This window comes from Choloepus didactylus, chromosome 2, assembly GCF_015220235.1.
Source record: "Choloepus didactylus isolate mChoDid1 chromosome 2, mChoDid1.pri, whole genome shotgun sequence".
NCBI lineage: Eukaryota > Metazoa > Chordata > Mammalia > Pilosa > Megalonychidae > Choloepus > Choloepus didactylus.
Window position 1 is genome coordinate 21,372,826 of NC_051308.1, and position 24,608 is coordinate 21,397,433.

General features: G+C 38.8%; 1 protein-coding gene across 2 annotated transcripts in view; it reads left to right on the forward strand.

The window, feature by feature from the left end:
* Positions 1-2,941: 2,941 nt before the first annotated feature.
* Positions 2,942-24,608, forward strand: part of ACTN2 (actinin alpha 2) — a 74,232-nt gene continuing 52,565 nt past the window's right edge. The window contains exon 1 of one of the 2 annotated variants that reach the window (XM_037821772.1): positions 2,942-3,360. In XM_037821772.1, coding sequence (XP_037677700.1) covers positions 3,235-3,360 — 126 coding nt within the window. In that variant the 5' untranslated portion in view covers positions 2,942-3,234. The remainder of the gene's footprint in view (positions 3,361-24,608) is intronic. The other variant, XM_037821766.1, reaches the window with a different exon arrangement.

Sequence of the window (24,608 nt, forward strand, 5' to 3'; positions counted from 1 at the left end):
TGCTGTTAATTACATTTATAATGTTATGCAACCATCACCACCATCTATTACCAAAATTTCCCATCATCCCAAAGAGAAATTCTGTACAATTTAAGCATTAACTTCCCATTCCCTATCCCACCCCAGCCTCTGGTAATCCTATATTATATACTATTACTACATGAATTTGATTATTCTAATTATTTCATATCAGTGAGATCATACAATATATGCCCTTTTGTGTTTGGCTCATTTCCCCTCAACATGATGTCTTCAAGTTTCCTCCATGTTATACTAGGTATCATGACCTCATTCCTTTTTACAGCAGAATAATATTCATTATATGAAGGTACAACATTTTATTTATCCATTTATGCCCTTGAGGGATTCCAGTTATAGTGTTATTAGTCTGCTTGAAGTTTCTCTACAGTTCACTCATCCTCTGTTCATTTTTGGGGTTTTTTTTTTCCTCTATTTTTTTCATAGTGGATTGTTTCTATTGCTATGTCTTCAAGTTCACACACCTTTTCTTCTGCAATGTCTGTCTGCAATTAAAACCATTCTGTGTATTTTTCATCTCTAGAAATTCAGTTTGGGTCTTTTTAAATTTTCCATGTCTCTACTTAGCATGCTCAGTCTTTCCTCCAGCCTCTTGAATATATGGAATACAGTTATAATTACTCTTTTTATATTCATTTCTACCAATTCTGTCACCTGTGTCATTTCTGGGTCAGTTTTGATTGATTATATTTTTGATTATATTTTCCTGCTTCTTTGCCCACCTGGTAATTTTTTAATAAATGCCAGAAATTACAAATTTTACCTTGTTGGGTGTTGCATATTTTTGTATTCCTAAAGATATTCTTGAACTTTGTTCTAGGACAAAGTTGGGCTACTTAGAAACAGTTTGATCCTTTCCAGTCTTGCTTTTGAGCTTCTTCAGAGAAAACCAGTACAACATTTAGTCTAGGGCTAATTTTCTCCCTTTCTTTTGAGGCTAAACTGTTCTTTATGAATACTCTACCTGATGCTTTCTGAATTATGAGGTTTTCTACTAGGGTCGATGGGAACAAGAACTATTCTTGGCCCTTTACGAGCTCCAAGAATTGATCCTTGTGATTCTTTTGGGTGCACCTTTCTCTGGCCTCAGGTAGTTTTCTCCTGTGTATTCATCGATCATACTCAAGGGAGATCCCCTGCAGATCTCCAGGGTTCTCTCTCTTTGCAGCTTTCTCCTGTCCAGTAATTGGCTCTGCAAATTCTAGCTACCTTAAATGCTCTGAACTCCTGGTTCCATCCCTTCAACTCAAGGAGATCACTAGACTAAGTCCAGGTTCCCTTTTACTGTTTTGCATCTTGGAAATTCTATCTAGACAGCAAGTTGGGACAATTGTTATTTATTCCCTTTCTCTCAGGGATCACTGTCCTTCCTTGCCTGATGACCAAAACCCTTGTTTCATGTATTTTTTCCAGATTTTATCATCTCAGGTAGAACGATGAATTGGTGCCTTTTAGTCTATCTTATGTGAATCTGAAGTCCCCATTGTTAATTTTTGAGGACTAAGAGTAACACTGTTGTATTTTTTGTAATTGTTGACTCAGTTCCTAATTATTAAAGTTTATTAATAAATTTGTTCAAAATGTATTATTTGAATCCAAAATACAAATTTGTATAACAATTGACCAAGTAAATTAGCTGAATCCAGTGATATTTATTCATTCCACTTATATTCAAGAGCTTACTATGTGTTGGGCACACTTTTAGTTGCCAAAAAAGACAAAATCCTTGCCCTTACAGAGTTTATATCCTACAGAAATGTTAATACAACATATTTGCTAATTGTCAATGTCTTTTGCACAAATCCAAAACAATAAAGCTAAATGATGTAAAAATTCTAAGGAATAATAATTCTAGGAGTACTTTCAGCTTGAAACATGCCAACCAAGTATTAGTCCTGAACCACAATAAATCCTGTTCCATGTGTGGGCAACTTTTTTTGGCTGCCCTATCAGCTACGTCTGTATTCCCAGTACCTGACATCAGTGTCTTAATAAATACTCGATGGAAAATTTTTAGCCAGCTAGGCCCAAAGGGCCTCATTTTGCTTCCTTCAGGGGCATAACAGAGAGAACGCAGCCAATACCACTGAGTTGAAGAGGCTTAAGTGCAGCAGATATGGGCGAGATGGAAACGTAACATGAAGCTGGCTGCTTGTCCTTCATTGTCAATTCTCTTAAATTTATTGCTGGCAGGTGAGCGCTAACATTTCCTGCCTTTGGTTTAGTGCCTGACATTTTGATATGGTTGGCCCAAGTCCTTTGCCTTGATTTCCGCAGGTGAAGGCAGGGAGGAGAGGAAGAAGAGTGGGTTCTGTAGCTTTTAAACTTTACTTTTTAGAGGCGTGTGTGTGTGTGTGTGTGTGTGTGTGTGTGTGTGTTATCTAACGAATACGTGGAAATATATGGAAAACTTGAATATGCAAATAATATATGGAAAACTTGGATGTGTTGGGGGTGGTCGCGGTACTTCACCCAAGAGGCCGTGCCAGGGACCCCGGACGATCGATAGGTGTCCCTCCCCTCGTCCGCTACACCCACTGCAAGTAATGCCGGGCGGTGAGCCAGAAGGAAGCAGTTTCCGTGGGAGGTGTGGGCTAGCTCTGGTTTTTCCGCCCCTCTGCACATTCTCTGCTGCATTTGCACGCGGCAGAAAGGAGGTATCCGGGCAGCAGCGAGAGCTGGGACTCCTGGAGCCCGGCCGGGTGCTCCGTTCTGGACCCCACGTGGCTCGGAGCTCCCAGCAGGCGCGCGCAGGAGGCGGCCCGACGGGCGGGGCAGAGGGAGCGAGCAAGGCGGGCGCGGCTGCGGGAGGGCGGTGGGAGCGGCTGGGGTGGGGGACCAAAGTGGGGGGGTGGGGGCCGGGTGGTGCCACGTGATAGGCGGCGAGGATATTAAGCTGCGCCGCAGCTGTTCGCAGTCCGAGCTGGTGCTTCTCCCGAGACCCAGCGCCCAGGCGTGCCGCCCGGAGAGGAGCCTGCGCGAAGGTCACCCTGCGCCCGCCTGCCCGTCGCCCGCCTTCCAGCTCCCGCGCCCGGCTCACCCCGCCGCCGTCGCCTCTCCCGACCTCTGCGCACCCCGCCTGGGACACAGCCTCCTTGCCTGCGTTTCTTCGCTGGCCGGGCTGCGTCTCCATCGGTCAGTCAGTTCGTCCGCCCGTCTGAGCCCCGCCGCCGCCGCCCAGGCCACTCGAGCGCCATGAACCAGATAGAGCCTGGCGTGCAGTACAACTACGTCTACGATGAGGACGAGTACATGATCCAGGAGGAGGAGTGGGACCGGGACCTGCTGCTGGACCCGGCCTGGGAGAAACAGCAGAGGAAGGTCAGGAAGGGGTCCTGGTGTCCGCCGTCTGCGGGCTTGGCCCGTGTGTCCCTAGTCCCCTCGCGGGGCTGCGGCCCTTGGGCATCACCGACGTGTAGACTAGCTTAGAAAGCTCTTTATGGTGGTGGTGTTCTGTGTCCTCGTAATCTCGGATGCCCCATTAGAAAGAACACGTTCAGGGACAAGCACGAAACTGGGCGTCGTGTGTGTTCGTGCGAGTGTGCGTGCGAGTGTGGGTAGGTGTGTGTAAGTAACATAAGAGTTACAAAACGAAAGATACTAAAGGAAGAAAAGTGCTGTGTAAGTGTGTTTCTGTTTCTCATAGGAACCTGCATTAGACCAGAATCTGAAAGGAACTCGGGTCTGCTTCTGACCCCTTGAGTCTGTGACCTTGACCACAGAATTATACTCTCCTGGCCCCTTTATGTTTGCTTTACACTAACCTACCACTCACAAATAAAAAAAAGTCAAGTTCACATCGACATCTTTCCAATTTTCACAGGGTTTGCCATAGAGTAATTGAAAATAAAGTGTTTTGAGCTCAGTGGAGAGGGATGCTGTATGAATACCAGCTATTCACTGATAAAGTAATGATTGTTTCACATCTATTTATAGTTCATTGAGGTAAGCACCCAGGGACAAGGGAGTCAGCCAGGTTCTAAAAAACTCCCAGCCTATCCTGGTTGGCACTATTTGGGGGCTCAATGGAACATTCCACTATTTCAAAGTTTCTTCTTGATCCTCTTGGCTGGAACAAGCAGGGAATGCTCCCAGGCAGCTGGATCCCACCTCCTATTTGGGCACAGAGCCTGGCTAGGTCAGGCAGCAAACAGAGACCTGCTAGCCCAATCATGTGATGACAGTGTCATGGCAAAAGCAAAATGCCTCCATGATTCACCTTCCCCCCGCCCTCCGTTTTTCTGGGGCTGGGATAAGGTGAATTTCCCTTCTAAGGGCTTGATTTTAAGTGGGTAACCTGTGTTGATCATACATGTATGTGGGAAGAGCTAATCACTGTGGGTGATTGTGTGATAGTGTACGATGAATAGAGTGGAAAACACATATATCCCATATTTCTCTCCCAATAAATAGTATGAACAGTAAGGAGAGAGGTCCCATATTTGGATAATTATCAAATAACCAAGAGTTATGTTTATATCAAGATTTCTTTTTTCTGCCTAACCTCTGTCTTAAAATACCATTTATTACTATTATTTTTAAAGTTCTAATTTAGCTCTTTTTCAGTCTCTGCCTCAGCTTCTTAAGGCTTCCACCATGCCTACCTTTCTTGGAAATGAAAGAATGGGAGTGATAAATAGAAGTTAAGTCTGTGAAGGGAAAACAAAATAAAACCTAAATTTTTTAAATGATTTATTGTGAGGGAAACACATCACCTGAGGAATATTAATGTGTAATTCCAACTAGTGGGTGTATCATCAGTCAGCAAGAAGTTCATAAGATGTAGTTTTTAAAAAAAGTGACTAATTTTTTTTTGCAGCTTTTTTTTTTCGCTTCTGCAATTTGGATCACATTTTTCATATATGTGTGTGTGTATATATATGTATGTGTATATATATATGTTAACTCCCAAGTTTTTGTTTTAAAGATTGCTTTTTTTTTCTTATGAGGAACCATAAAAGAGGCAAGGCTATCATTTTTAAAGTAATGGTCTAATCATAGTGGGTTTTTAAAAAATTATTTTTAAGAAGTGTAGTAGAATAACACTAGATCTAATGTGAGTTTCCAAAGGGCACATTTGCCTATGTCTTATGCTAATTTAATTTTTGATCTATTCACAATATTTTCTGATTAATGGCATTGTAATTTTTTAAGTTCAGGATTCCTATGTGAATATATTATTATAATTGTATAGCACTTGAAGTGCTGTAAAAAAAAAGACGTCTTCACAATCCCATTTTAAAATAATGCTCAAGTGTTTAAAGTGAGAATTCGCTTTTTTTTCCTTTAAGATAGGTTGAATATTGTAGATACTGGGGGTGAAAAAAAAAAAAAAGGAAAAAACTACATTAAGAAACAGACCTGAAAAGATCCAGAAGTTACTTTATTTCTACTTTTGGTATAGAACCTGCTCAAGTCAGTAAAATAATATTGAACTCTGAGCTCAGTGCAGCCAGAGCAGTGGCCTCTATTTATGTCCTATGAGACAAACGGTTGGAACAGGACAAGGATAAAATGCCATTGTTTCTATTGTGGGCTACCTCTCCACACTTGCCATTTCAGTGATATGCTGGGTATGAGATCTGTCAGCAGATGCTGGTAACACATGATGACGTCTGTGCGTTTTAATGGATGTGGTGTGCCTAATTATATCCACAGTTCAGAGAGTTTCATGGGCTATGGTAATCCTTGCTCTCTGGTGTGGAATTCCTTGCTGCAGAAGGACTTAGTAAAAGAATAAGGCTTTTTTATAAAAGGAAGCAATCCAGAAGATGTTGAATTTAGCATGAGTATGTATAGGCATTTCGCCTTATCTTTCAGGGCTGTGTTTAGTTAACAGGAATAGGGATGATTATCTTTTCTGTAAATAAAACTGCATTTTACTTCATACAACTCATGGGTAGAAGAAAAACTGTAATTTTATAGATACAATATTTAAAATAGTAATGGCATGCTAAAAATACTGAAATGATGAGGCTTACTACTACAGTTAGAGAGAATGTTTTAACCTATAGGAAACAGTTAAATCAGGTTCTCTTGAACCTTTTGGAGCTTTGGTGTCTGGAAGCAGGCTTCTCCTGGAACCAAGGAACACATTCAGCTTATAACTTTACTGCAGCCTAGTCAGTTGGTGACTTGTCAGAGCAGCAATGCTGAATATGTGTGCTATCTCAAGAAGCACAATTCGTTGTCCTTAACCATCCTGGGGAGGCTAGAACAGGCCTTTTAAGGAAATAAAATGTGTTTCGATACAAAAAGGGTTCTTCCATTCTTAATATCTATATGGCTAGATGATCGGTAAACCTTTCTACTGGTTCTAGAGAAAAGAGAGTAATTTATTTATACCACATTGAGTTCTAATTGTTTTTAATAGTCCCCTAAAGAAATTCAAGCTATTTTCCACTATTTACACTTAGATGTACTGATTCACCTTGGAGTACCACTTCTCAGTTCTGTTATCCAGGCTAAAATGTTGCTCTATGGAATCAGGCTGTATGGAAGGACACGTGCAGGAGCAGCTGCCCACCAGGGTCAGGATTAAATAGAAAGCCTGGGAATCTGAGAGTTGCTCCTACTACTTTTTGGTAGAGAGTTACTGATGATTATGGCCTCAAGGTAAAGTCTCTTTTCTCGTGGAAAATGAAACATACTATCGTATACATTTTTCCTCGGAGAAAAGGCACTGATTTCTTTGTTCCAATAAGGTGAACAGTTAACAAACGGCTTTTGAAATTTCTCAGATTCCTGAGAACCAGATGAATCTCAGCTCTTCCTTGTACATTCTGTGTAATGACAATAAAGTCACCTAACTTTTTGAGCCTCAGCTTCTCCATCTATAAAATAAAGATAAATGATACCTGTTTTTCTTGTCTCAAAGGGTCTTGTCAGGATCAAATGGTTAAACTAATTTTAAGTTGAAGGGACTTTATAAAATGTAAAGTAGTCTGTAAAGGTTCCAATATTATTATCCTTGCACAGCAGATATTTTTAATTTTATAGGATGGTCTAATAACAATCAGCACAATGCATGGTCCTGTGAGGGATAATGAAGCACAAGATTTGGTGCTTGGTGAATTTCATGTACTTTTTGTTGTTGTTAATTTTTATGCATATACACATTTATTTTCTCAGAATAGAATCTTAGATTTAAATTGATGGATCAAACATATGTACTTTTTTTAGGGCTTTCAACACATATTACCTTCAGAAAGGTTATAATGATTTATTCCACCTGCCTTTGCCAACCCTGTATATGATCAGTATTGATATAATACTTTTAAAGATTGAATTTACATTCTTGAAAAATTAGAACATAAGAAATTGTTTAACATTAAGTGCCAGAGTGCTTGTTGTATAGAGAATAAAAATTATAGGAGATCAAATAAGGAAAATCATTGTGAATGAAGAAAAATGAGCAAAGTTCTTATAAGGGAGTAGAATTTGGGTTGGGCTTTAATTTGAGTAAACTACATTTTGCCTGAGTGAGAGAAGACAATGTTCCTGGCTAGAGAAATAGAGTAAAAAGCCTGTTGTGTATGTCTGTGTATGTGTGTTTGAGGGAGGAGTGCTAAGTGTAATATAATAATAAATGTTTACCTACCCCTTTTATCACTTTCAAAGCATTCCCATATCCATTTTTGCATGGGATCCTCTCTCCCACCCTGTAAAGTATGCCATCTCTGATAAAAGATGAGGGAACAAGCTCAGAGAAGAAAGGGGAAAGTAACCAAGATGGCCATACCAGGATTCGGGTCTTCTGACCTCTTTTCCATATTCTTGGATGATTCTGCTGCGCATGATGTGTTTGAGGAAGTGTGAAGAGAAGATTGGCTTAACTGAAGCTAAGGTTTCATATTCACATTTAGAGAGAACGTTGGATGGATAAAAACGGAGCCAGATTGCAGAGGGCTTTGTGTGCCAGGGTGAGTGTGGACTTTATTCCACAAGCAATGTGTAGCTCTGGAGGTTTTTTAGTTAGGAAGAGCCATGTTAAAAGTAATACTCCGTTTAAAGTAGTTTATTGCAGTCAGAATAAATTGGAATGGGTAAGGGCCTGAGGCTGGGGGTGGGGAAAACCATGGCAAAAGCCCATTATGGGGCTATCCAGATGAAGTAGTGTGGATTAGAGCTAGGAAGCTAACAGAGGCAGTAGTGAGGAAGGCTTCAATTTGAGAGTGGTCAGGAGGGATTATAAAAAGTATTAAACAATCACGTTTTCCCACTGTAGTCTGTTACATAAATCTAATTAAGCAGATATGATCCTCACCTGAACTTAAAGCACGAGACAGTGATATTGACAAGTAAGAAACAAACTAATGAGGAGAGTCTGTTTATCCACTAGTAGATTGTGTCTAGATGGAAAGTTAAATATTTACAGGATGTGTCATTATTCAGTGCAGGGAAATGAGCTGCAGTGCTGAGGTGACAAGTCTTGTGTCTACATGGCCATTATGGGGGGTGGGGGTGGGGGTGGGGGAGCTGGAGCTTCCGATAGCTTTTGATGTCCAGAGAAAGTTGTTGACAGGCAGGAATGTAAAGGAAGATTAAGTCACAGGGGAGGAGAGGTTCTTGTATGAGCCCTAAGAAACCTCTGTACCTAGAGGGACTGTTATAAATAAGCACTTGATTTGCTGTGGAGAATTGCAGGTGTAGGAGTTATAAGGTGGAAAAATCACTCTTTGTCTTTCCATCCTCTCTTGAGCAGTGTGATGTGTTCTAGAGTCTGCCCTACACCACTAGCCACAAATTCATCAAGTAAGAAACTTCACCCCCAAATAAGATTTTTGGTGAGTGTGGGAGGAGGAATGTAACCCTTAACTGGGAAACTAATTAATGCAGCTTCAGAAAACTGTCAGAAAGCACTGCAGTCAGTTGCTGCAGCTGGGAGACACCTACAGAAAAGGCACAGTTCTGGAATAGGAGGGGGAACTTCTATGATGAGCAGAGGAGTTGATACAGAATACGTTGGAGGACAGTCAGAATTGTACCACTGTTTCCCTGGAAACGGTACTAATTCTTCCAGAAAGAACAGAAAGCAGAGATTAAGGAGAAAGCTTGCTAACTGTGCTAGACAAATTTGAAAGGAAGGAAAATCTTGAGTGCAAGAATTTGGTCTTTGAAGAAGTCTGAGGAAAATTTTTTGCACAAACACTTATCTTTCTGAGCACATGCACACACATGTACACACACACGCACAGAGCCCCCCTCCTCCCCACAGTTTTCTAGATCAGAAACTAGAAGATGTTTTTTACATGCGGCTCTTTTTAAAAGGTAATTTTATTGAGATATATTCACACACCATACAATTAATCCAAAGTATACAATCATTGGTTCACAGTATCATCACAGAGTTATGCATTCATCACCATGATCATTTTTAGAACATTTGCGTTACTCCAGAAAAAGAAATAAAAAGGAACAAGAAAACTCCAAACATCCCATACCCCTTTCCCAACTCCCACATTTGACCTCTAGTATTGCACTCTACCCAATTTTAAGACTTGCAGTAGAAGTAAGTTAACTAAGATAGTGTAGTATTGTCAGAGATAGATATATGGATTAGTGGAACAGAACAAAACATCCAGAAGTAGATCCATACACACACAGACAACTGACTGTTGTTTTTGTTTGTTTGTTTGTTTTTGCTATATAGTCATACAACCATTATCAAAGATCAGGGCTACTGGATTCCAGTTTGACAACTTCAGGTGTTTCCTCTGGTTATTGTAAAACACCACATACTAAAAGGAAATAATCTATATAATGAGTCAGTAGTCACAGTCATTTGTTAAATCCTAATTTCTCAGTACACCTCTTTCCTCTCATTTGATCATTCTCTTAATCTTCAGGGATACCTGGGCAATGACCATTTAACTTCTTTGTGCTGGAATGGGGTGTCGACCTTATGGGGTAGAAGAATGAAATTTGTTGATGTTTTTGAAGAGACTGGTACTTCTGAATTTCAGGACATGCAGCCCTTTTGAAGAGCAAAATATAAATGGAGTACAAGTATGATCATTCATTCTTTCATTCATTTGACAAACATTTATTATGGTACAGCTCAGGGCCAGGGGTAGAGAATTGAGTTGACACTACCCTTAACAAACTCAAGAGTCAGAAAAGTTCAGTGAGAAGCACAGAGTGGGGACACCCCATTCAACCAGGCTGGCAGAAGGAATTAGAAAATTTCCAAGGTACTCCTCTTGCTCCATTCCATACCATGGTGAATAGAAACATTTTCCATCCAGGCACCTAACCCAGAGACCTGGGAGTCATCCTTGACAACAACTTCCACCTCTCAAACCCCTCTGGATCCTATCCCTTCCTCTTTTTATGTGCCACTGCTTTCAATCTTTCTGCATTCCCTGCCAAGATTATGGTGGCAACCTCAGATTTTGTCATGCTTCCAAAGATCATGCTTGTTTCTAGGCTTTTCTCCACGATACTGACAAGAATGTTCTTTATAAAACACAAGCCTGGGAGACGGCAAGATGGTGGCATAGAGAGGCGTGGAAGCTAAGTAGTCCCCCTGGAACAACTATAAGAAACCAGAAACAACTAGTAAATAATCCAGAATAACTGCGGGGGGACAAACGAGACCGTCTACTCATCATACACCAACCTGAATTGGGTGGAATGCGCAAGAACACAGCATAAAATCTGTACGTAAAACCTGCAGATCCAAGTCATGAGACCCCTTCCCCCATAGCCTGAGCTGCAAAGCCTCGTGGTGCCAGAGAGAAGCTCTCTCCCAGCAAGCGAATATAGCTCAGCTGAGCTCCAACTGGGGTTTTAAGTAGTGAGTGTGAACTGCTCACTACAGGTACGAATCCCCAAAAAACAGACAGAGGCTTTGGGTGATGACTGACCTTGGAGAGATGAAGGGTCGCCTTGGAATAGGTCTGAAGGGGACTATCTAGTTGTTTTTCGGCTCAGTGGAGAAAGCCCCAGTCATTTTCAGTTTCCAGGGCTCTGACTCAGAGAAGGGTGGAGACAGCACAAGCAGAGAGAGAGACCATTGAAATGCTAATGACCTCCCCCTAGGGGGTCTATCTTCTCTAAGAGGAAAGGGGTGGGGCCCTTTCCATTCAGAACTAGATCCCAGAGCCTGGGGGAACACTGCCACACCTCCTCACACTAGTCAAGAATTAGAGGCTGACAGGCATCACCTGCTGGGCAGAAAAGCACAGTGACCTGAGGCATCACAGGGTGGAGAAATTTTCTAAGACACACCCTCAGGGAAACCAGATACTGAATATTTCTTCCCTCTGGGACCTGAGCCTGTTCTGGTCTGGGAAAACCTGATTTGGATAACCAAGGAAACCATGCCTAGACAACAGAAAATTACAACCCACACTAAGCAAAACAAAGTTATGGCCCAGTCAAAGGAACAAACGTACACTTCAACTGAGATACAGGAATTTAAACAACTAATGCTAAATCAATTCAAAAAGTTTGGAGAAGATATTGCAAAAGAAATAGAGGCTGTAAAGGAAACACTGGGCATATATAAGGCAGAAATCGAAAGTTCAAAAAAACAACTAGTAGAATGTATGGAAATGAAAGGCACAACACAAGAGATGAAAGACGCAATGGAAGCATACAACAGCAGATCTCAAGAGGCAGAAGAAAGCACCCAAGAACTGGAGAACAAAACACCTGAAAGCCTACATGCAAAGGAACAGATGGAGAAAAGAATGAAAAAATATGAGCAACGTCTCCAGGTACTCAAGGATGAAACAAAGTACAAGAATCTACGTATCATTGGTGTCCCAGAAGAAGAGAAGGGAAAAGGGGCAGAAGCAATAATAAAGGAAATAATTAATGAAAATTTTCCATAGCTTATGAAAGACGTAAAATTACAGATCCAAGAAGCGCAGCATACTCCAAACAGAAGAGTTCTGAATAGGCCTACGCGAAGACACTTAATAATCAGATTATCAAATGTCAAAGACAAAGAGAGAATCCTGAAAGCAGCAAGAGAAAAGCGATCCATTACATACAAAGGAAGCTTAATAAGACTATGTGCGGATCTCTCAGCAGAAACCATGGAGGCAGGAAGGAAGTGGTGTGATATATTTAAGATACTGAAAGAGAAAAACCGCCAACCAAGAATCCTATATCCAGCAAAGCTGTCCTTCAAATATGAGGGAGAGCTCAAAATATTTTCTGACAAACAGACAATGAGAGACTTTGTGAACAAGACACCTGCCCTACAGGAAATACTAAAGGGAGCACTACAGAGTGATAGAAGACAGGAGTGCGTGGTTTGGAACACAATTTTCGGAGATGGTAGCACAACAATGTAAGTACACTGAACAAAGATAACTATGAATACGGTTGAGAGAGGAAGGTGGGGAGCATGTGAGACACCAGAAGAAAGGAGGAAAGATAACGACTGGGACTGTGTAACTTGGTGAAATCTAGAGTATTCAACAATTGTGATAAAATGTATAAATATGTTCTTTTACGAGGGAGAACAAGCAAATGTCAACCTTGTGAAGTGTTAAAAATACGGAGGCATTGGGGGAGGGATGCAGTCAATATAAACTAGAGACTGTAACTAATAGAATCATTGTATTATGCTTCTTTAATGTAACAAAGGTGATATACCAAGGTAAATGCAGATAAGAGGGGGGGATAGGGGAGGCATGTTAGACACTTGACATTGGTAGTATTGTCTGACTCTTTACTCTACTTTGATTTAAGGTTATTTTTCCTTTTGCTGCTTCCTAGCTGTCATTTTTTTTCCTCTTTCTTTTGCCTCTCTACCTTTGACTCTCCCTCCTGCCTTGTGGAAGAAATGTAGATGCCCTTATATAGATAGTGGTGAAGGTGGTGAACACATAAATGTATGACCATGCAGAAAACCATTGATTATTTACTTAGGTTGGAATGTATGGTGAGTGAACAAAACCATATTAAAAAAAAAAAATGGGTTGATGACAAACCTCGAGGGCAATATACTGAGTGAAATAAGCCAGACACATAAGGACAATTATTTCAGGGTCCCACTGATAGGAGCTTATTATAATATGTAAACTCATAGACATGAAATATAAGGTACCAAGATATAGGACGAGGCTTAAGAATGGGGAGCGGTTGCTTAGTATGAGCAGAATGTTCAACTAGGATGAGCTTAAATGTTTGGAAATGAACAGAGGTGTCGGTAGCAAGATGTGAGAACAACTAACAGTGCCGAATGGCGTGTGAATGAGGTGGAAAGGAGAAGCTCAGAGTCATATATGTCACCAGAAGGAAAGTTGGAGGTCAAAAAGATGGGAATGTGTAAAACTGAATCCTATGGTGGGCAATGTCCATGATCAACTGTACAAATACTAGAAATCGCTCCCATGAACCAGAACAAATATATGAAACTATAACTAGAAGTTAATAATAGAGGGGCATATAGGGAGAAAAGTATACCTGTTGCAAACTATATACTACAGTTAGTAGTATTTCAACATTTTTTCATAAATAGTAACAAATGTACTATACCAATACTACGAGTCAACAAATTGAGGGGGGTTGGTTAGGGATAGGGGAGGATTAGCGTTTCCTTTTCTTTTTTTCTTTTTTCATCTTTCACTTTATTTCTTGTCTGGAGTAATGAAAAGTTTCTAAAAATTGAACAAAAATTAAGTGTGATCGATGCACAGCTGTATGAGGGTACCCAGGGGCAAGTGATTGTACACTTTGGATCTTTGGATAATTGTATCTGAACAATCTCAATAAAAATGAAAAAAAAAACTTAAAAAAAAAACTTTAGTACAAGCAAACAAACAAAAAAAAGCCCAAGCCTGGCTGTGGTATTTTCTGCTGGAAGTTTCTCTATGGCTCTTCACTCTGTTCAGGAGAGAGTTTAGAACTCTGAAAGTGGTTTCTGAGGCCATGTCTGAGTTGCAGAAATGAGAACTGTAATTGTTATGTGAGTATTTCTTCCCTGTTTTGCTGTGAAAATATTTATATTTTTGTATTGATAATTATATATATAAATAATTTATTCTCAATCTGAGTTAATAATTGTCTGTATAAGATTCAATCATAGCTTCACATTAACTACTGTTCCCCATTCCCTTGAATATGAATGAGGAATATATAGATACATATTTATTTTATATGTATACATCTTTGTTCTCTTCCCTGTCTTATCCCCTTATCATATAAAATAAGCTGTATTAACTTTACATCTTAGTGTTTAAGTTGTAGGACTAGCCCCTGTCTGTATCTCCTCTTAGGTTCTTAAAGATCCAACCCTGCTCAGTGTCCCTCAGTGTGTTTTACTTGCTCCTTTGCCATATATTTAACCCCTACCTTCTCTACCCACCTTGAGAGTCCCTCATCCTTCAGGCCCTTCCTCCAAGGTCTCATAACCCTGTAGGCCTATCCTCTTAGAACCTCTATCCCTTGATGCTTTCTTTGTCTGCCCTACAACTGTGAGCAGGCTCTGGTCTCTCTAGTCTTCAGGGCCCCACTGTGCCTGCACAGTCTGCACTCACACTGAGAATTTCATATGATTCAACCTAAAACATAAAATATCTCAAAATACTAAAAGAACAATGAAACCACCTACCTTCTAAAAAGTTATTATTTTCATATCTTACTTGACTACAATACAGCAACTTAAAGGTTCCTTATGGCTCTAAAAGATAGGGACTGTTTGATTAGAAGATAGGATTTCTTGGTTCTCAATCTCAGTTATAATTGTCTACATAAGATTCAATAATAGCGTCACGTTAACTACTGTTCCTCATTCCCTTGAATATGAATGAGGAATCTTATTTCCAAAAGAGTTTAGTGTAACTAAGCATATTTGGCATTCTTTATGCTATAAATCCTTGAGCTATACATTTACTAACTCTAATTCATACTTGTTGTTTAATGTTTTTTTAAAAAAAAATTCCTTCAAGTTTTTTTTCTCAGTTCTCCAAAATGATGGAGATCTCTGAGTTGATTTCATGTTGTTTAAGACTGTTGACCCTTCAGAGACAAGCTTCTCATTTAAAAGAAAAATAATCTGCAATTTAGAATTTACACAATTAAAAAAAATCATACATGTAGATTTATTTAAATTGTACCAAAATGTGTCACCATTATTTATGAAAAAAATTCTTGTATCCTAGATCTGATTTGAAAAGACTGTTTTTTTCCCATATTGAAAACCTTTACTCACTTACTAAAAAAACTCCAGATTTATTCATGATTCAGGCAAATATAAATTTAAATTTATGATTTTATGTATAAAAACATGATTTGATTTTTTTTTTTTTTGAAGATGTAGAATACTTAATAGTGGTATGGGTAGAGAATAAATGGAAGAGATTCTGAAGGGTGGGAGTGACACAGGAGAAGAATCCATATACGCAGTATCGATACATGCCATATTCTAAGAAGTTACATGGCCTTGATTTGTCTTTTTTTAATTTGATTTTTGCTAAGGGATAAATATGCTAGGCATGCTCCCTGGGAGTTACTGTGCCTTGGGAATAGATTCTTATTAGTGTCCATTACAATGCTTTCATTGAAAGGCATGATATCTTGGAAAAGACTTCTACTTTTTTGTGATTGTGAGAACCAAATGATCAAGTAGATGAATTTGAGATTGTCTGGTGGGGAATTGGGAAACAGTAGTTAATGTGAAGCTATGATAGAATCTTATGCAGACAATTATAACTGAGACTGAGAATCAAGAAATCCTGTCTTCTAATCAAAATGTCCTATCTTTTATGAAAATCAAGGGATTTGGGGGCATACCCTTGTGAAGCTTGTTGCTGCAAAGGAGAGGCTGAGCCTACTTAGAATTATGCTTAAGAGTCTCCTCCAGAGAACCTCTTTGTTGCTCAGATGTGGCCCTCTCTCTCTCTTTCTAAGCCCACACAGCAGGTGAACTCACTGCCCTCCCTGCTATGTGGGACTTGACTCCCAGGGGTGTAAATCTCCCTGGCAAGGTGGGACATGGCTCCTGGGGATGAGCCTGGACCCAGCATCATGGGACTGAGAAAATCTTCTTGACTGAAAGGGAGAAGTGAAATGAAACAAAGTTTCAGTGGCTGAGATATTTCAAATGGAGTCGAGAGGTCACTCTGGAGGGCGTTCTTATGTGCTACATAAATATCCCTTTTTAGTTTTTAGTGTATTGGAATAGCTAGAAGGAAATACTTAAAACTGTCTAACTACAACCAGTGGCCTTAATTCTTAAAGACGATTGCATAACTATGTAGCTTACATGGCGTGACTGTGTGATTGTGAAAATCTTGTGGCTCACACTCCTTTTGTCCAGTGTATGGAAAGATGAGTAGAAAAATGGGGGCAAAAACTAAATGAAAAATAGGGTGGGATGGGGGGGGGAAGGAATGTTTTGGGTGTTCTTTCTTACTTTTTTATTTATTTTTTTTGGAGTAAGAAAAATGTTCAAAAGTTGATTCTTGTGATAAATGTACAAGTATATGATGGTACTGTAAATAGTTGATTGTACACTGTGGATGATTTTTGGGTGTGTGAATATATCTCAATAAAACTATAAAAAATAAAATAGTGCAGGATATAGTAAAAAAAAGTTAACTGAGAAACCAATCACATTAAATATAAGTCAAAATAACTCTCATTTCAATTAATGTTAGTTCAATGAAACCTCAAATGTGTAAGAATATATAAGTATTTTTGGTTGTATATAGAATAGTGTATCTTCTTTAATAATGTATGCTGGCTTGATATCATTGAATAAAATGAAATTTTAGAAAAAAAAAGTCCTATCTGTTAGAGTCATAAGGTACCTTTAAGTTATTTTATGATAGTCATATAAGATATGAAAATCATAACTATTTAGAAGGTAGGTGGTTCCGTTGTTCTCTATTAGTGTTTTGAGATATTTTATGTTATAGGTTGAACCATATGAAATTCTCAATATTGACCTTTTTGACCCCCAAAATTGTACACTCATATGGTTCAACCCAGTAAAACCACTTTCCCACTTCTGCCTCACTGAATGAGAGATCCTTGACCAACACTGCGTAATAGCCAAGCCATTAAACCACATTCTACCAGTTTCCAGTCTTACTCTAATACCTTTGGTATTGACTTGTGAAGGGAAGGGTGCTGTTGGCTTTTGAAGATGTTTAAAATGTGGGGTTTGAATTGAGGGCTTGATATCCAAGGGAAATATCAAGCAGATAATTGCAGATGAAGAATCGGAGCTCGGAAGAATTGTCAAGGCTAGAGATTTAGGTATAGGAGTTAGCTGTATTTAGGCAATGGTTGAAACTATGGGAGTGGAAAGTGGAAGATCTTCCAGGAAGGTGCTGAGGTGAGCTAATAATGGACTCCTAGATGAAGCAGTGACAGCAACTGAATGGAATGGAATGGAATTATTGCTTTTTTGCATTAAATACATGAATGATGGAGGGAGTTGGAAATTCAGACAACTTGGAACCACTTAAACTGTTAGTATGTCTTTGGTTTTCTTTCTGGAGAAATTTTACCTTGCTATTACATTGCAACTTTATCAGTCAGTCTGAATTTGGCATATGAATTTGAGGTTTAGCTACTGGAACAGAAACCCAGGGATTTGGCAGTGTGGAATGGGATATCTTTTAGCTCATGAGACAAGTTGTATTTTCAAAGGAAGTGAAAAGCTGTAAAATTATGTATGGTGTTGTGTTTAAGTCTGTGACATAAAATTCCTTATGCAATTGGAAAGATGAATGATAGGATTTATTGAGGAAGACTGTATTAAAAATTTGTAAGAACACCGAAAAATAAAATTTGTTTCATCTTTTAATATAGGATTTAACCCAAGATGGATTTTTCTTTTTCTATTTTATCATTTATAAAATTAAGGCAAATGAGATGAATTATTGTCCTTATTAAGGTGATCTGTTTTGGGCTTCTAAAAAATCATAGATGCGCCAATGCTGACACCTCTCAGTGGGCTGCACATCCCACGGCACATGCCTCCAAAACCTGCAAGACCCTCACTCGATGGAAGGGAACAACATCAGAAATTCAGGGATTTTTTTAAAGTAACACTCCATCCTAACATGGGTGGGCTCCACCACATTGGAAGAAAGTGAGGGTTGTGACCCACGGCTCCGGACAGGCCTGAGATGGTGCCCCTTCCCTCCTCACTTAAGACTCCCCCTCCCTCTTTCCGTCCCAGGGTGTGCACTGTGAACGAGCACCACTTATTCCCCTCCCCACTCCAGAGTGTGAGGTAGCCTGAGGCCTACTTGAGGCACAAACAGGAATTCTTGATTTCCAGACTGGGAGACAGCCAGGGGTGCTTGAGCCTAGTTAGATAGTGACAGTTCTTCAGGCATTTCTACCACAATATTGGAATTGAACACATTGGCCAAGTAAATTTTACAATTGGAATAGTAAAACACACACACACACACACACACACACAAACCCTGCTGCCTTTGTGGAAGGATGTGTTATGTCTATGAATTTTTAATTTCTAAACTGGTAGAATGGGAATGTCTGATGAGAATGACAGAAATAAAATAAGAGGCATGGTAAATCTTGTTATTCAGAGGTTTTCTCTAAATCAGTCTCTAGCAGTTGCTTTGTCCTGCAGAAATGCCAAAGTAAGAGGAAAGAGACCACAGGAAAAGCCAACTAAACCTCTCAAATGGCATTTCATAGGACATGCTATTAAGGGCATGTGTTTGGAATTACTGCTGGTATGTCTGAATCAGTTCCAAAAGAAGCCAGAGTTCAGGATGCCTAAATATCTGCGTCAACTCCCTTTTGGAACTAGAAAATGAGACTTTAAGAGGCAAGAGTATAGATTAGAAGTTACCGTCCTACAGGTATGATGTCTTAGGTTAGAACTGTAACGGAGTTTTAGCCTCACACATTTTGGAAAGGCAGTACCAAGAACTTGCTCTACTTTATATTAAAGAAATCCTGCTTTTCTTTTTATTTATTTAACATCTTATTAAGGAAAATTTCAAACATACGCAAAAGCAGAGAGAATGTAATGAATCTCTCCGAACCAGATTGGCCAAGGACAATTAGCCAATTTAGTTTTCAAATAGGGAAAACTAAGTCCTATGAATAGGGGATGTCAAATTCTAAAATGGAAACAAAGTTTTTATGTCTAACAAATACTTTATTCTCTAAACAAAATTATGAAACAAACTGGCATGAAGCAAAACCATGAAATTGACTGATTGGTACTTGTTGCTTTCTGCCGTTTTGGAATTCCTCCCTTCCCCCAGACCCCACAGTTCCTGCTCTGGCCGCCTCAGCCTTCTCCCTGCTGTACTGCCATACCTCAGCCCCCAAATTCTCCCATGATTTCTCATGCCCTTAACAGTATAATTGTCTATTCCTATAAACTAAAGTTTCCTAAGAGCCACCTATCCAGAGATCCCTGACATTTTAAAGATGACCTTTCAGAGACAGTACTCCTGTTGTCTAATTTTGGGAAGGACCCTAATGGTGAATTTTAGCCTTAATAGGAGATGGAATTGTGCTAAGAAAACACTTATGGCACAGGTGAGGCCTTTAATATTCTGTAACTATGGGCGGTTTACCACTATTGGTGCCCATATGTAAGGTCAACACTGATAGGGTATATGCTGTATTTAAGGAGCATTTCTCTTCTCCTGTCAAAGTATTTGCTGCAAACTGATCTTATAAACTCTATTAATAAGATTAGTTGATCTAGTCCTCTCCTGATTCCCATGAGCAATTCTTTTTCTGCTTTGGGTGGTGAGCTTGAATTGGAGACAGGAGGTGAAAACAATGTCTGAGGATGCTGAATTTGATACTGCTGCTTCTCTATTTCCTCCACCACCCCCAGAGTACAGCCAGAGGAAGGAGCTCAACAGACATTTAAAGGGTTCTTTGGGAAAGGTTATTTTTATGGGCCGTCTTGTTAGGGGCAGTCTTGTCAAGACTGCTTCCTGAAGGGGGTGGGGAGACTGGGTTTATTTAGGCACAAATCAGGCCCTCATCTTCTTAGATACGTGAATTTCCAGGGTTGCACCAGAAGTTATGGGGTACTGCATGCATGCATGCAGCAGTTCCAGGACACTTGCTTCCTTACATGATTAATTTTACCCCTAAAAGATGAGAGATTGTGTGGGGAGCTGCGAGCTAGCCACTTGAATTTGGGCAAATCACTTCATCTCACAGGTCCTCTATTCCTTTTACAGTATGAAATGATGAAAGAGGATGGAGTAACTTAAGAGGTAGAGTGACCAAACATCCACATTTGCCCAGGATACTTACAGTTTATGACTGTTGTCCCAGAATAATTATAAATAGCACCTCCTTTGACTCTCAAAAGTGGCCCAGTTTAGACTATAAACCATATTATCACCCTGTTCCGAGGAGATACACAAAGCAACCCTATGGAAAGTGAAAATAATGTTGACAAACAAGTAATTTGCATACAGTATAGTAATGTCTTTTCTCAAAGTACTGGTCTATTTCAGAACTTTAAGAAAATGCAAATATTGTTGAAGTTAAGATTGCTAATACTTTGACAAGTTTATATTCTAGGGACTAGTAATTTATGAATCCTCTATTTTATGAATCTTTTAGAAGATCACACTTTGCAGAGCTGAGGGTGTGAGCTCTCGGGAATATGAGGACAATTGACCCTGCTGGAGGCTTCCAGTGGGCAGGGTTCCATTCTGAAATGTGCGTTGCAGTGTGCTCTTGGTATTTTATGTATTAAATATATGGTTTCATAAATATTATATATACTCACACTTCAGACAATTTGATATTATTCCTGTGTACTAGGTATTAATGCTTATTTTGCACATCTGAAAAACTGAGTTAAACATTGTTTAACTATCTGAACCAAAGTCAAATCTCTAGATCTCTTCTTCTGACCTTTTGTCCTTTCTAAAAATCATAAGAATTTATTATATGTTCAGACACTTGAAAATCCAGGGGTGAAGTGGTGAAAATTTTAAAAATGGGAGGAAATGATTCTTATTTTACTATACAATGATATTGTGTTTAATATAAAATTTTTTCTTATTTATATATTTAGAAACAAGGTGAACTGTTACTATTACTTAAAGGACTTGTTATTCCCTACCAAGGAATCCTGTCAGAAATACTTGGTGTGTGACAGTAGGTTCTATTGCTGTAACTGGTATCTGAGTAACTGGATATTAAGGACTCCAAAGGATTTCTATTTTGTGGGCCTAGGGCTTGGACAATGTGCACCTTCTCCATTAGGATATTAAAATGTAATGTTGAAGCGGAGGTTTTAATGTGAAAGTTCAAAAACTCTTGAAGTAGCACTTCCTTGAGTGATTAACCTCAAAATGTAGGGTTGCTGGATTATATCAAATTTAAGTAGTTTTTTTTTTCCAATTATGAATATGGAGGATTCATGAAGTAAATCCAGCTAGCATAATTAAAGATAACTCTTGGAAGAGCAAAGAAAATAGTTTATGAATCTTAGCTAACAAATTGTATGTACTTTCCTGAATTACTTTTGTAAGATACATTTTTAAATTATTACATAATAATACATGTGAATTGTAAAAAATATATATATGGATAAGAAGTTTTAAAGAGACAATCCAGAGAAAACCAGTATTAACATTTTGCCATAATGGCTAATTGATCACTTTATGCTAGAGTATAGAAGTATGTATTTATTTTATAATATATGATGGTCTGAAACAATGGGTGGGATATAGTCAGCCCTAGGGAAATCTTGATGGTTGAAATCCCAGCCTTGGTTCTCTCCACTGTGGAGTCAGCAGTAACTTTGGAAATGCCTGGCTTCCCTGTTTTTTTTTACCCCATATGTTAACCTGAGTTTTTCCCATATGTAGAGAAAATCTGTGTACATACCTGTCTGTGGGCTGTTCCTTACTTAGAATTGTGCTCTGATCCAGGACACCAATTCAAAGAATATGTATATTACAGAGAGTATGCTGTTTCATTCTCAAATGAATGCTTAAATCCCTTTGTGTAGGCAGCTATTTATTTGGGTCCCTGAAAATAGTAACAGTATGGTGAACGTGAATTAAAGAATATTCATTTTGCTGTCTGTGTAGTACAAGCTGCTTTCCCAGTTGCAGGATGAGCTGGGGGGCAGGTGGCATCAGTGTGCCTTTTTTTAAGCTTTAATTCATCCTGAAGAACAGTATAATAAAAGTACAATAAATGTTGATATTGCCTAAAACTGAGCAACAGTTGGGTCTGCCCTGTCACATATCCGTATCTTGAACATACTTACATAGGCTCCAAGGGAACGAGTTGTTTTGGGAAGCATAGCTCAAGATCAATCATATATAAGGATGTTTGTTGGGAGCCTTAAATGCTTGCTAACCACATAGGTTGTGCCAGCTGGGAGGCTCCTGTGACCCCCACAGAACACCCAAACAGCCCTTAAGTCAGCCTCTGGCCTTAAGAAATCTTTAAGCACGAATGACTGTGCATCAGTAGCTTCTATGTGCTTCTTTGAACTTTCTGCTTTTTACCTTTTAGAGCAAAAATGACTTAGATTTTGTTTCTGAAGCTATTTAATTGGGTTAAGTTTAACTGTGCTTCAGCCCTGAAATAGTTTGAGAAGAATCTGCCTAGTCTTAACTCTTTTTTGTATTTGATAACAGTTTCATTAAGCATCATTTGTGAACTGTCATTTTGATGAGAAAATGGTATGGTATGTCTATATATATATATAAGTATATATATAATTGAAATTTTGTTCCAAGAACTTGGAAACACCCTTTGGAATTAGCATAGAGCTACCTTGGATTGCAAACTAGCATGGGGATAAATGGCTCAGAAATATTTGATGCCTTTGCTATGTTGCTTGACTCTAACTTGGGGATTATAGAGACATAGAAATGAGTAATTTCAGCTGATAAGCAAGAATTAGGAGAATGAGTAATGAGGACTCCTTTAAGTGGTAATAAAATGTTTGTAGGAAATTCACTTGAGCAAGGAACAAATTAACATATGGAAATATTTTAGTTTCTAGATAAAGGTAAGTTCTTTATGAAAAAGAGAAAAGTGTTAAATAATTCAACTGAAACCCAGTATGATTTACTGTGATTGCTATAAGAGAGAACATGGAGACACATATTGGGTTTTAAAAGGAAAGTTTGACGTAGAAAAGGAAAGCAATGAGAGTAAGCCAAGACTTAATGTCATTTTCACAGGACAAGGAAAGTATATTGTAATTTAAGATCAACAAATGATAGGCTTCTCTTAGTTCTGTGTATCATTCTTGTGTATTCAGTTCTTGTTTATTTGCCTTCATTGAAATCAGTAAAGTTTGGATTGGAATAGTGAATATTTTAGCTTTGAATGCTGACCTCTTTTTAGAAGAAAGACTAAAACTAAGTATTAAAAGATAATTCTCAAATAAAGATAAAATCAGATTTCATAAAAATACAAAATGAACATTGGGTTAAAAGTGTTATTTAATTCATTAATGAGGAAAGTCATGAGGTGTTAAAACCAGTTCAAAAGAGGACCCTAAGAATAGACACATTTATAGATCAGGAATATTGAAATGAATGTCCAAATGGAGGCAAAATGTTTTCTTCCACGGGTGGGAGAATGTGTTTGCATGTCTATAGATAAGAATTATTTTGCATTGTCTCAGTTATCTATGAGTTAAGAGTTGTAAAATGGCATAGAACAGGTGCTTTACACAGTGCACAAAATTTCCATTGAAGCCCAAGTTTTCCAAAGAAGCACAGATTTTCCCCAGAGATTGTTTAACTGAACTGTCAGGTACCATGTTATCCCTTCCATATACCATAGCTTTAATGCATTGCATCCTTTTTGTAAGTTGTGGGGGAGATTACATATATCAGAGGCCATTCCTCAAACTGAAATGAGCTAGATTTGGCTTGGCTAAAAAAAACTGAAAAACTTTGGGGTTTTTTTCCCCATTAGGCAGCCTCGGTGTTTAGCACCTTTCTCTGTATATTCTGAGCCAGTTCATGGGCTAAATAGAAGCCAGTATTAGGAGGCTGGCAGTTGAAGCCTAATTTTCACATTTCAGAATTTCTGATCAAAACCAGAACTGGGTAGAATTTTCTTTTCAGGTGCTGGGAGAGTCATCTTTAGCCTACCCACTTGAAGTATCATCTATTAGCCTGATTCTAATTTTAGATACCCTCACCAGTGAGGTTGCCTTTTATTATGTTACAAGGTATTTTTTCCAGCATTGCCACATCTTTCTTAACACTTAAAGGATTCTGCAGTTAAGCATGAAGTGACAATTTAAAACAAAACAAAACCTTGGAACTTGGACAAATACAGAATTTTGGCTCCTTGGTCTTTAAATTTTTTCAATTAAAAAAAAATCTGATTGCTTTCTTCTTTGATCTGTCCTAGAAAGTCTGACAAATAAGATCTTAATTCAGCAAATACTGAGTGCTACTATGTACCAGATACTGTCTGGACCATAAAAATCAAAATAAAGATGCCTGTTTGTACATAGTCACTTTCACCATCATTTTTTAAAATGTTCCAGTGGTGATGATAATGAGAGCTCTTGAGTTGTTTGTGGGCTTTCCTACCCCTTGATTTAAACTTTTTAGGTATACTAAGATACTGTATAGAAAGAA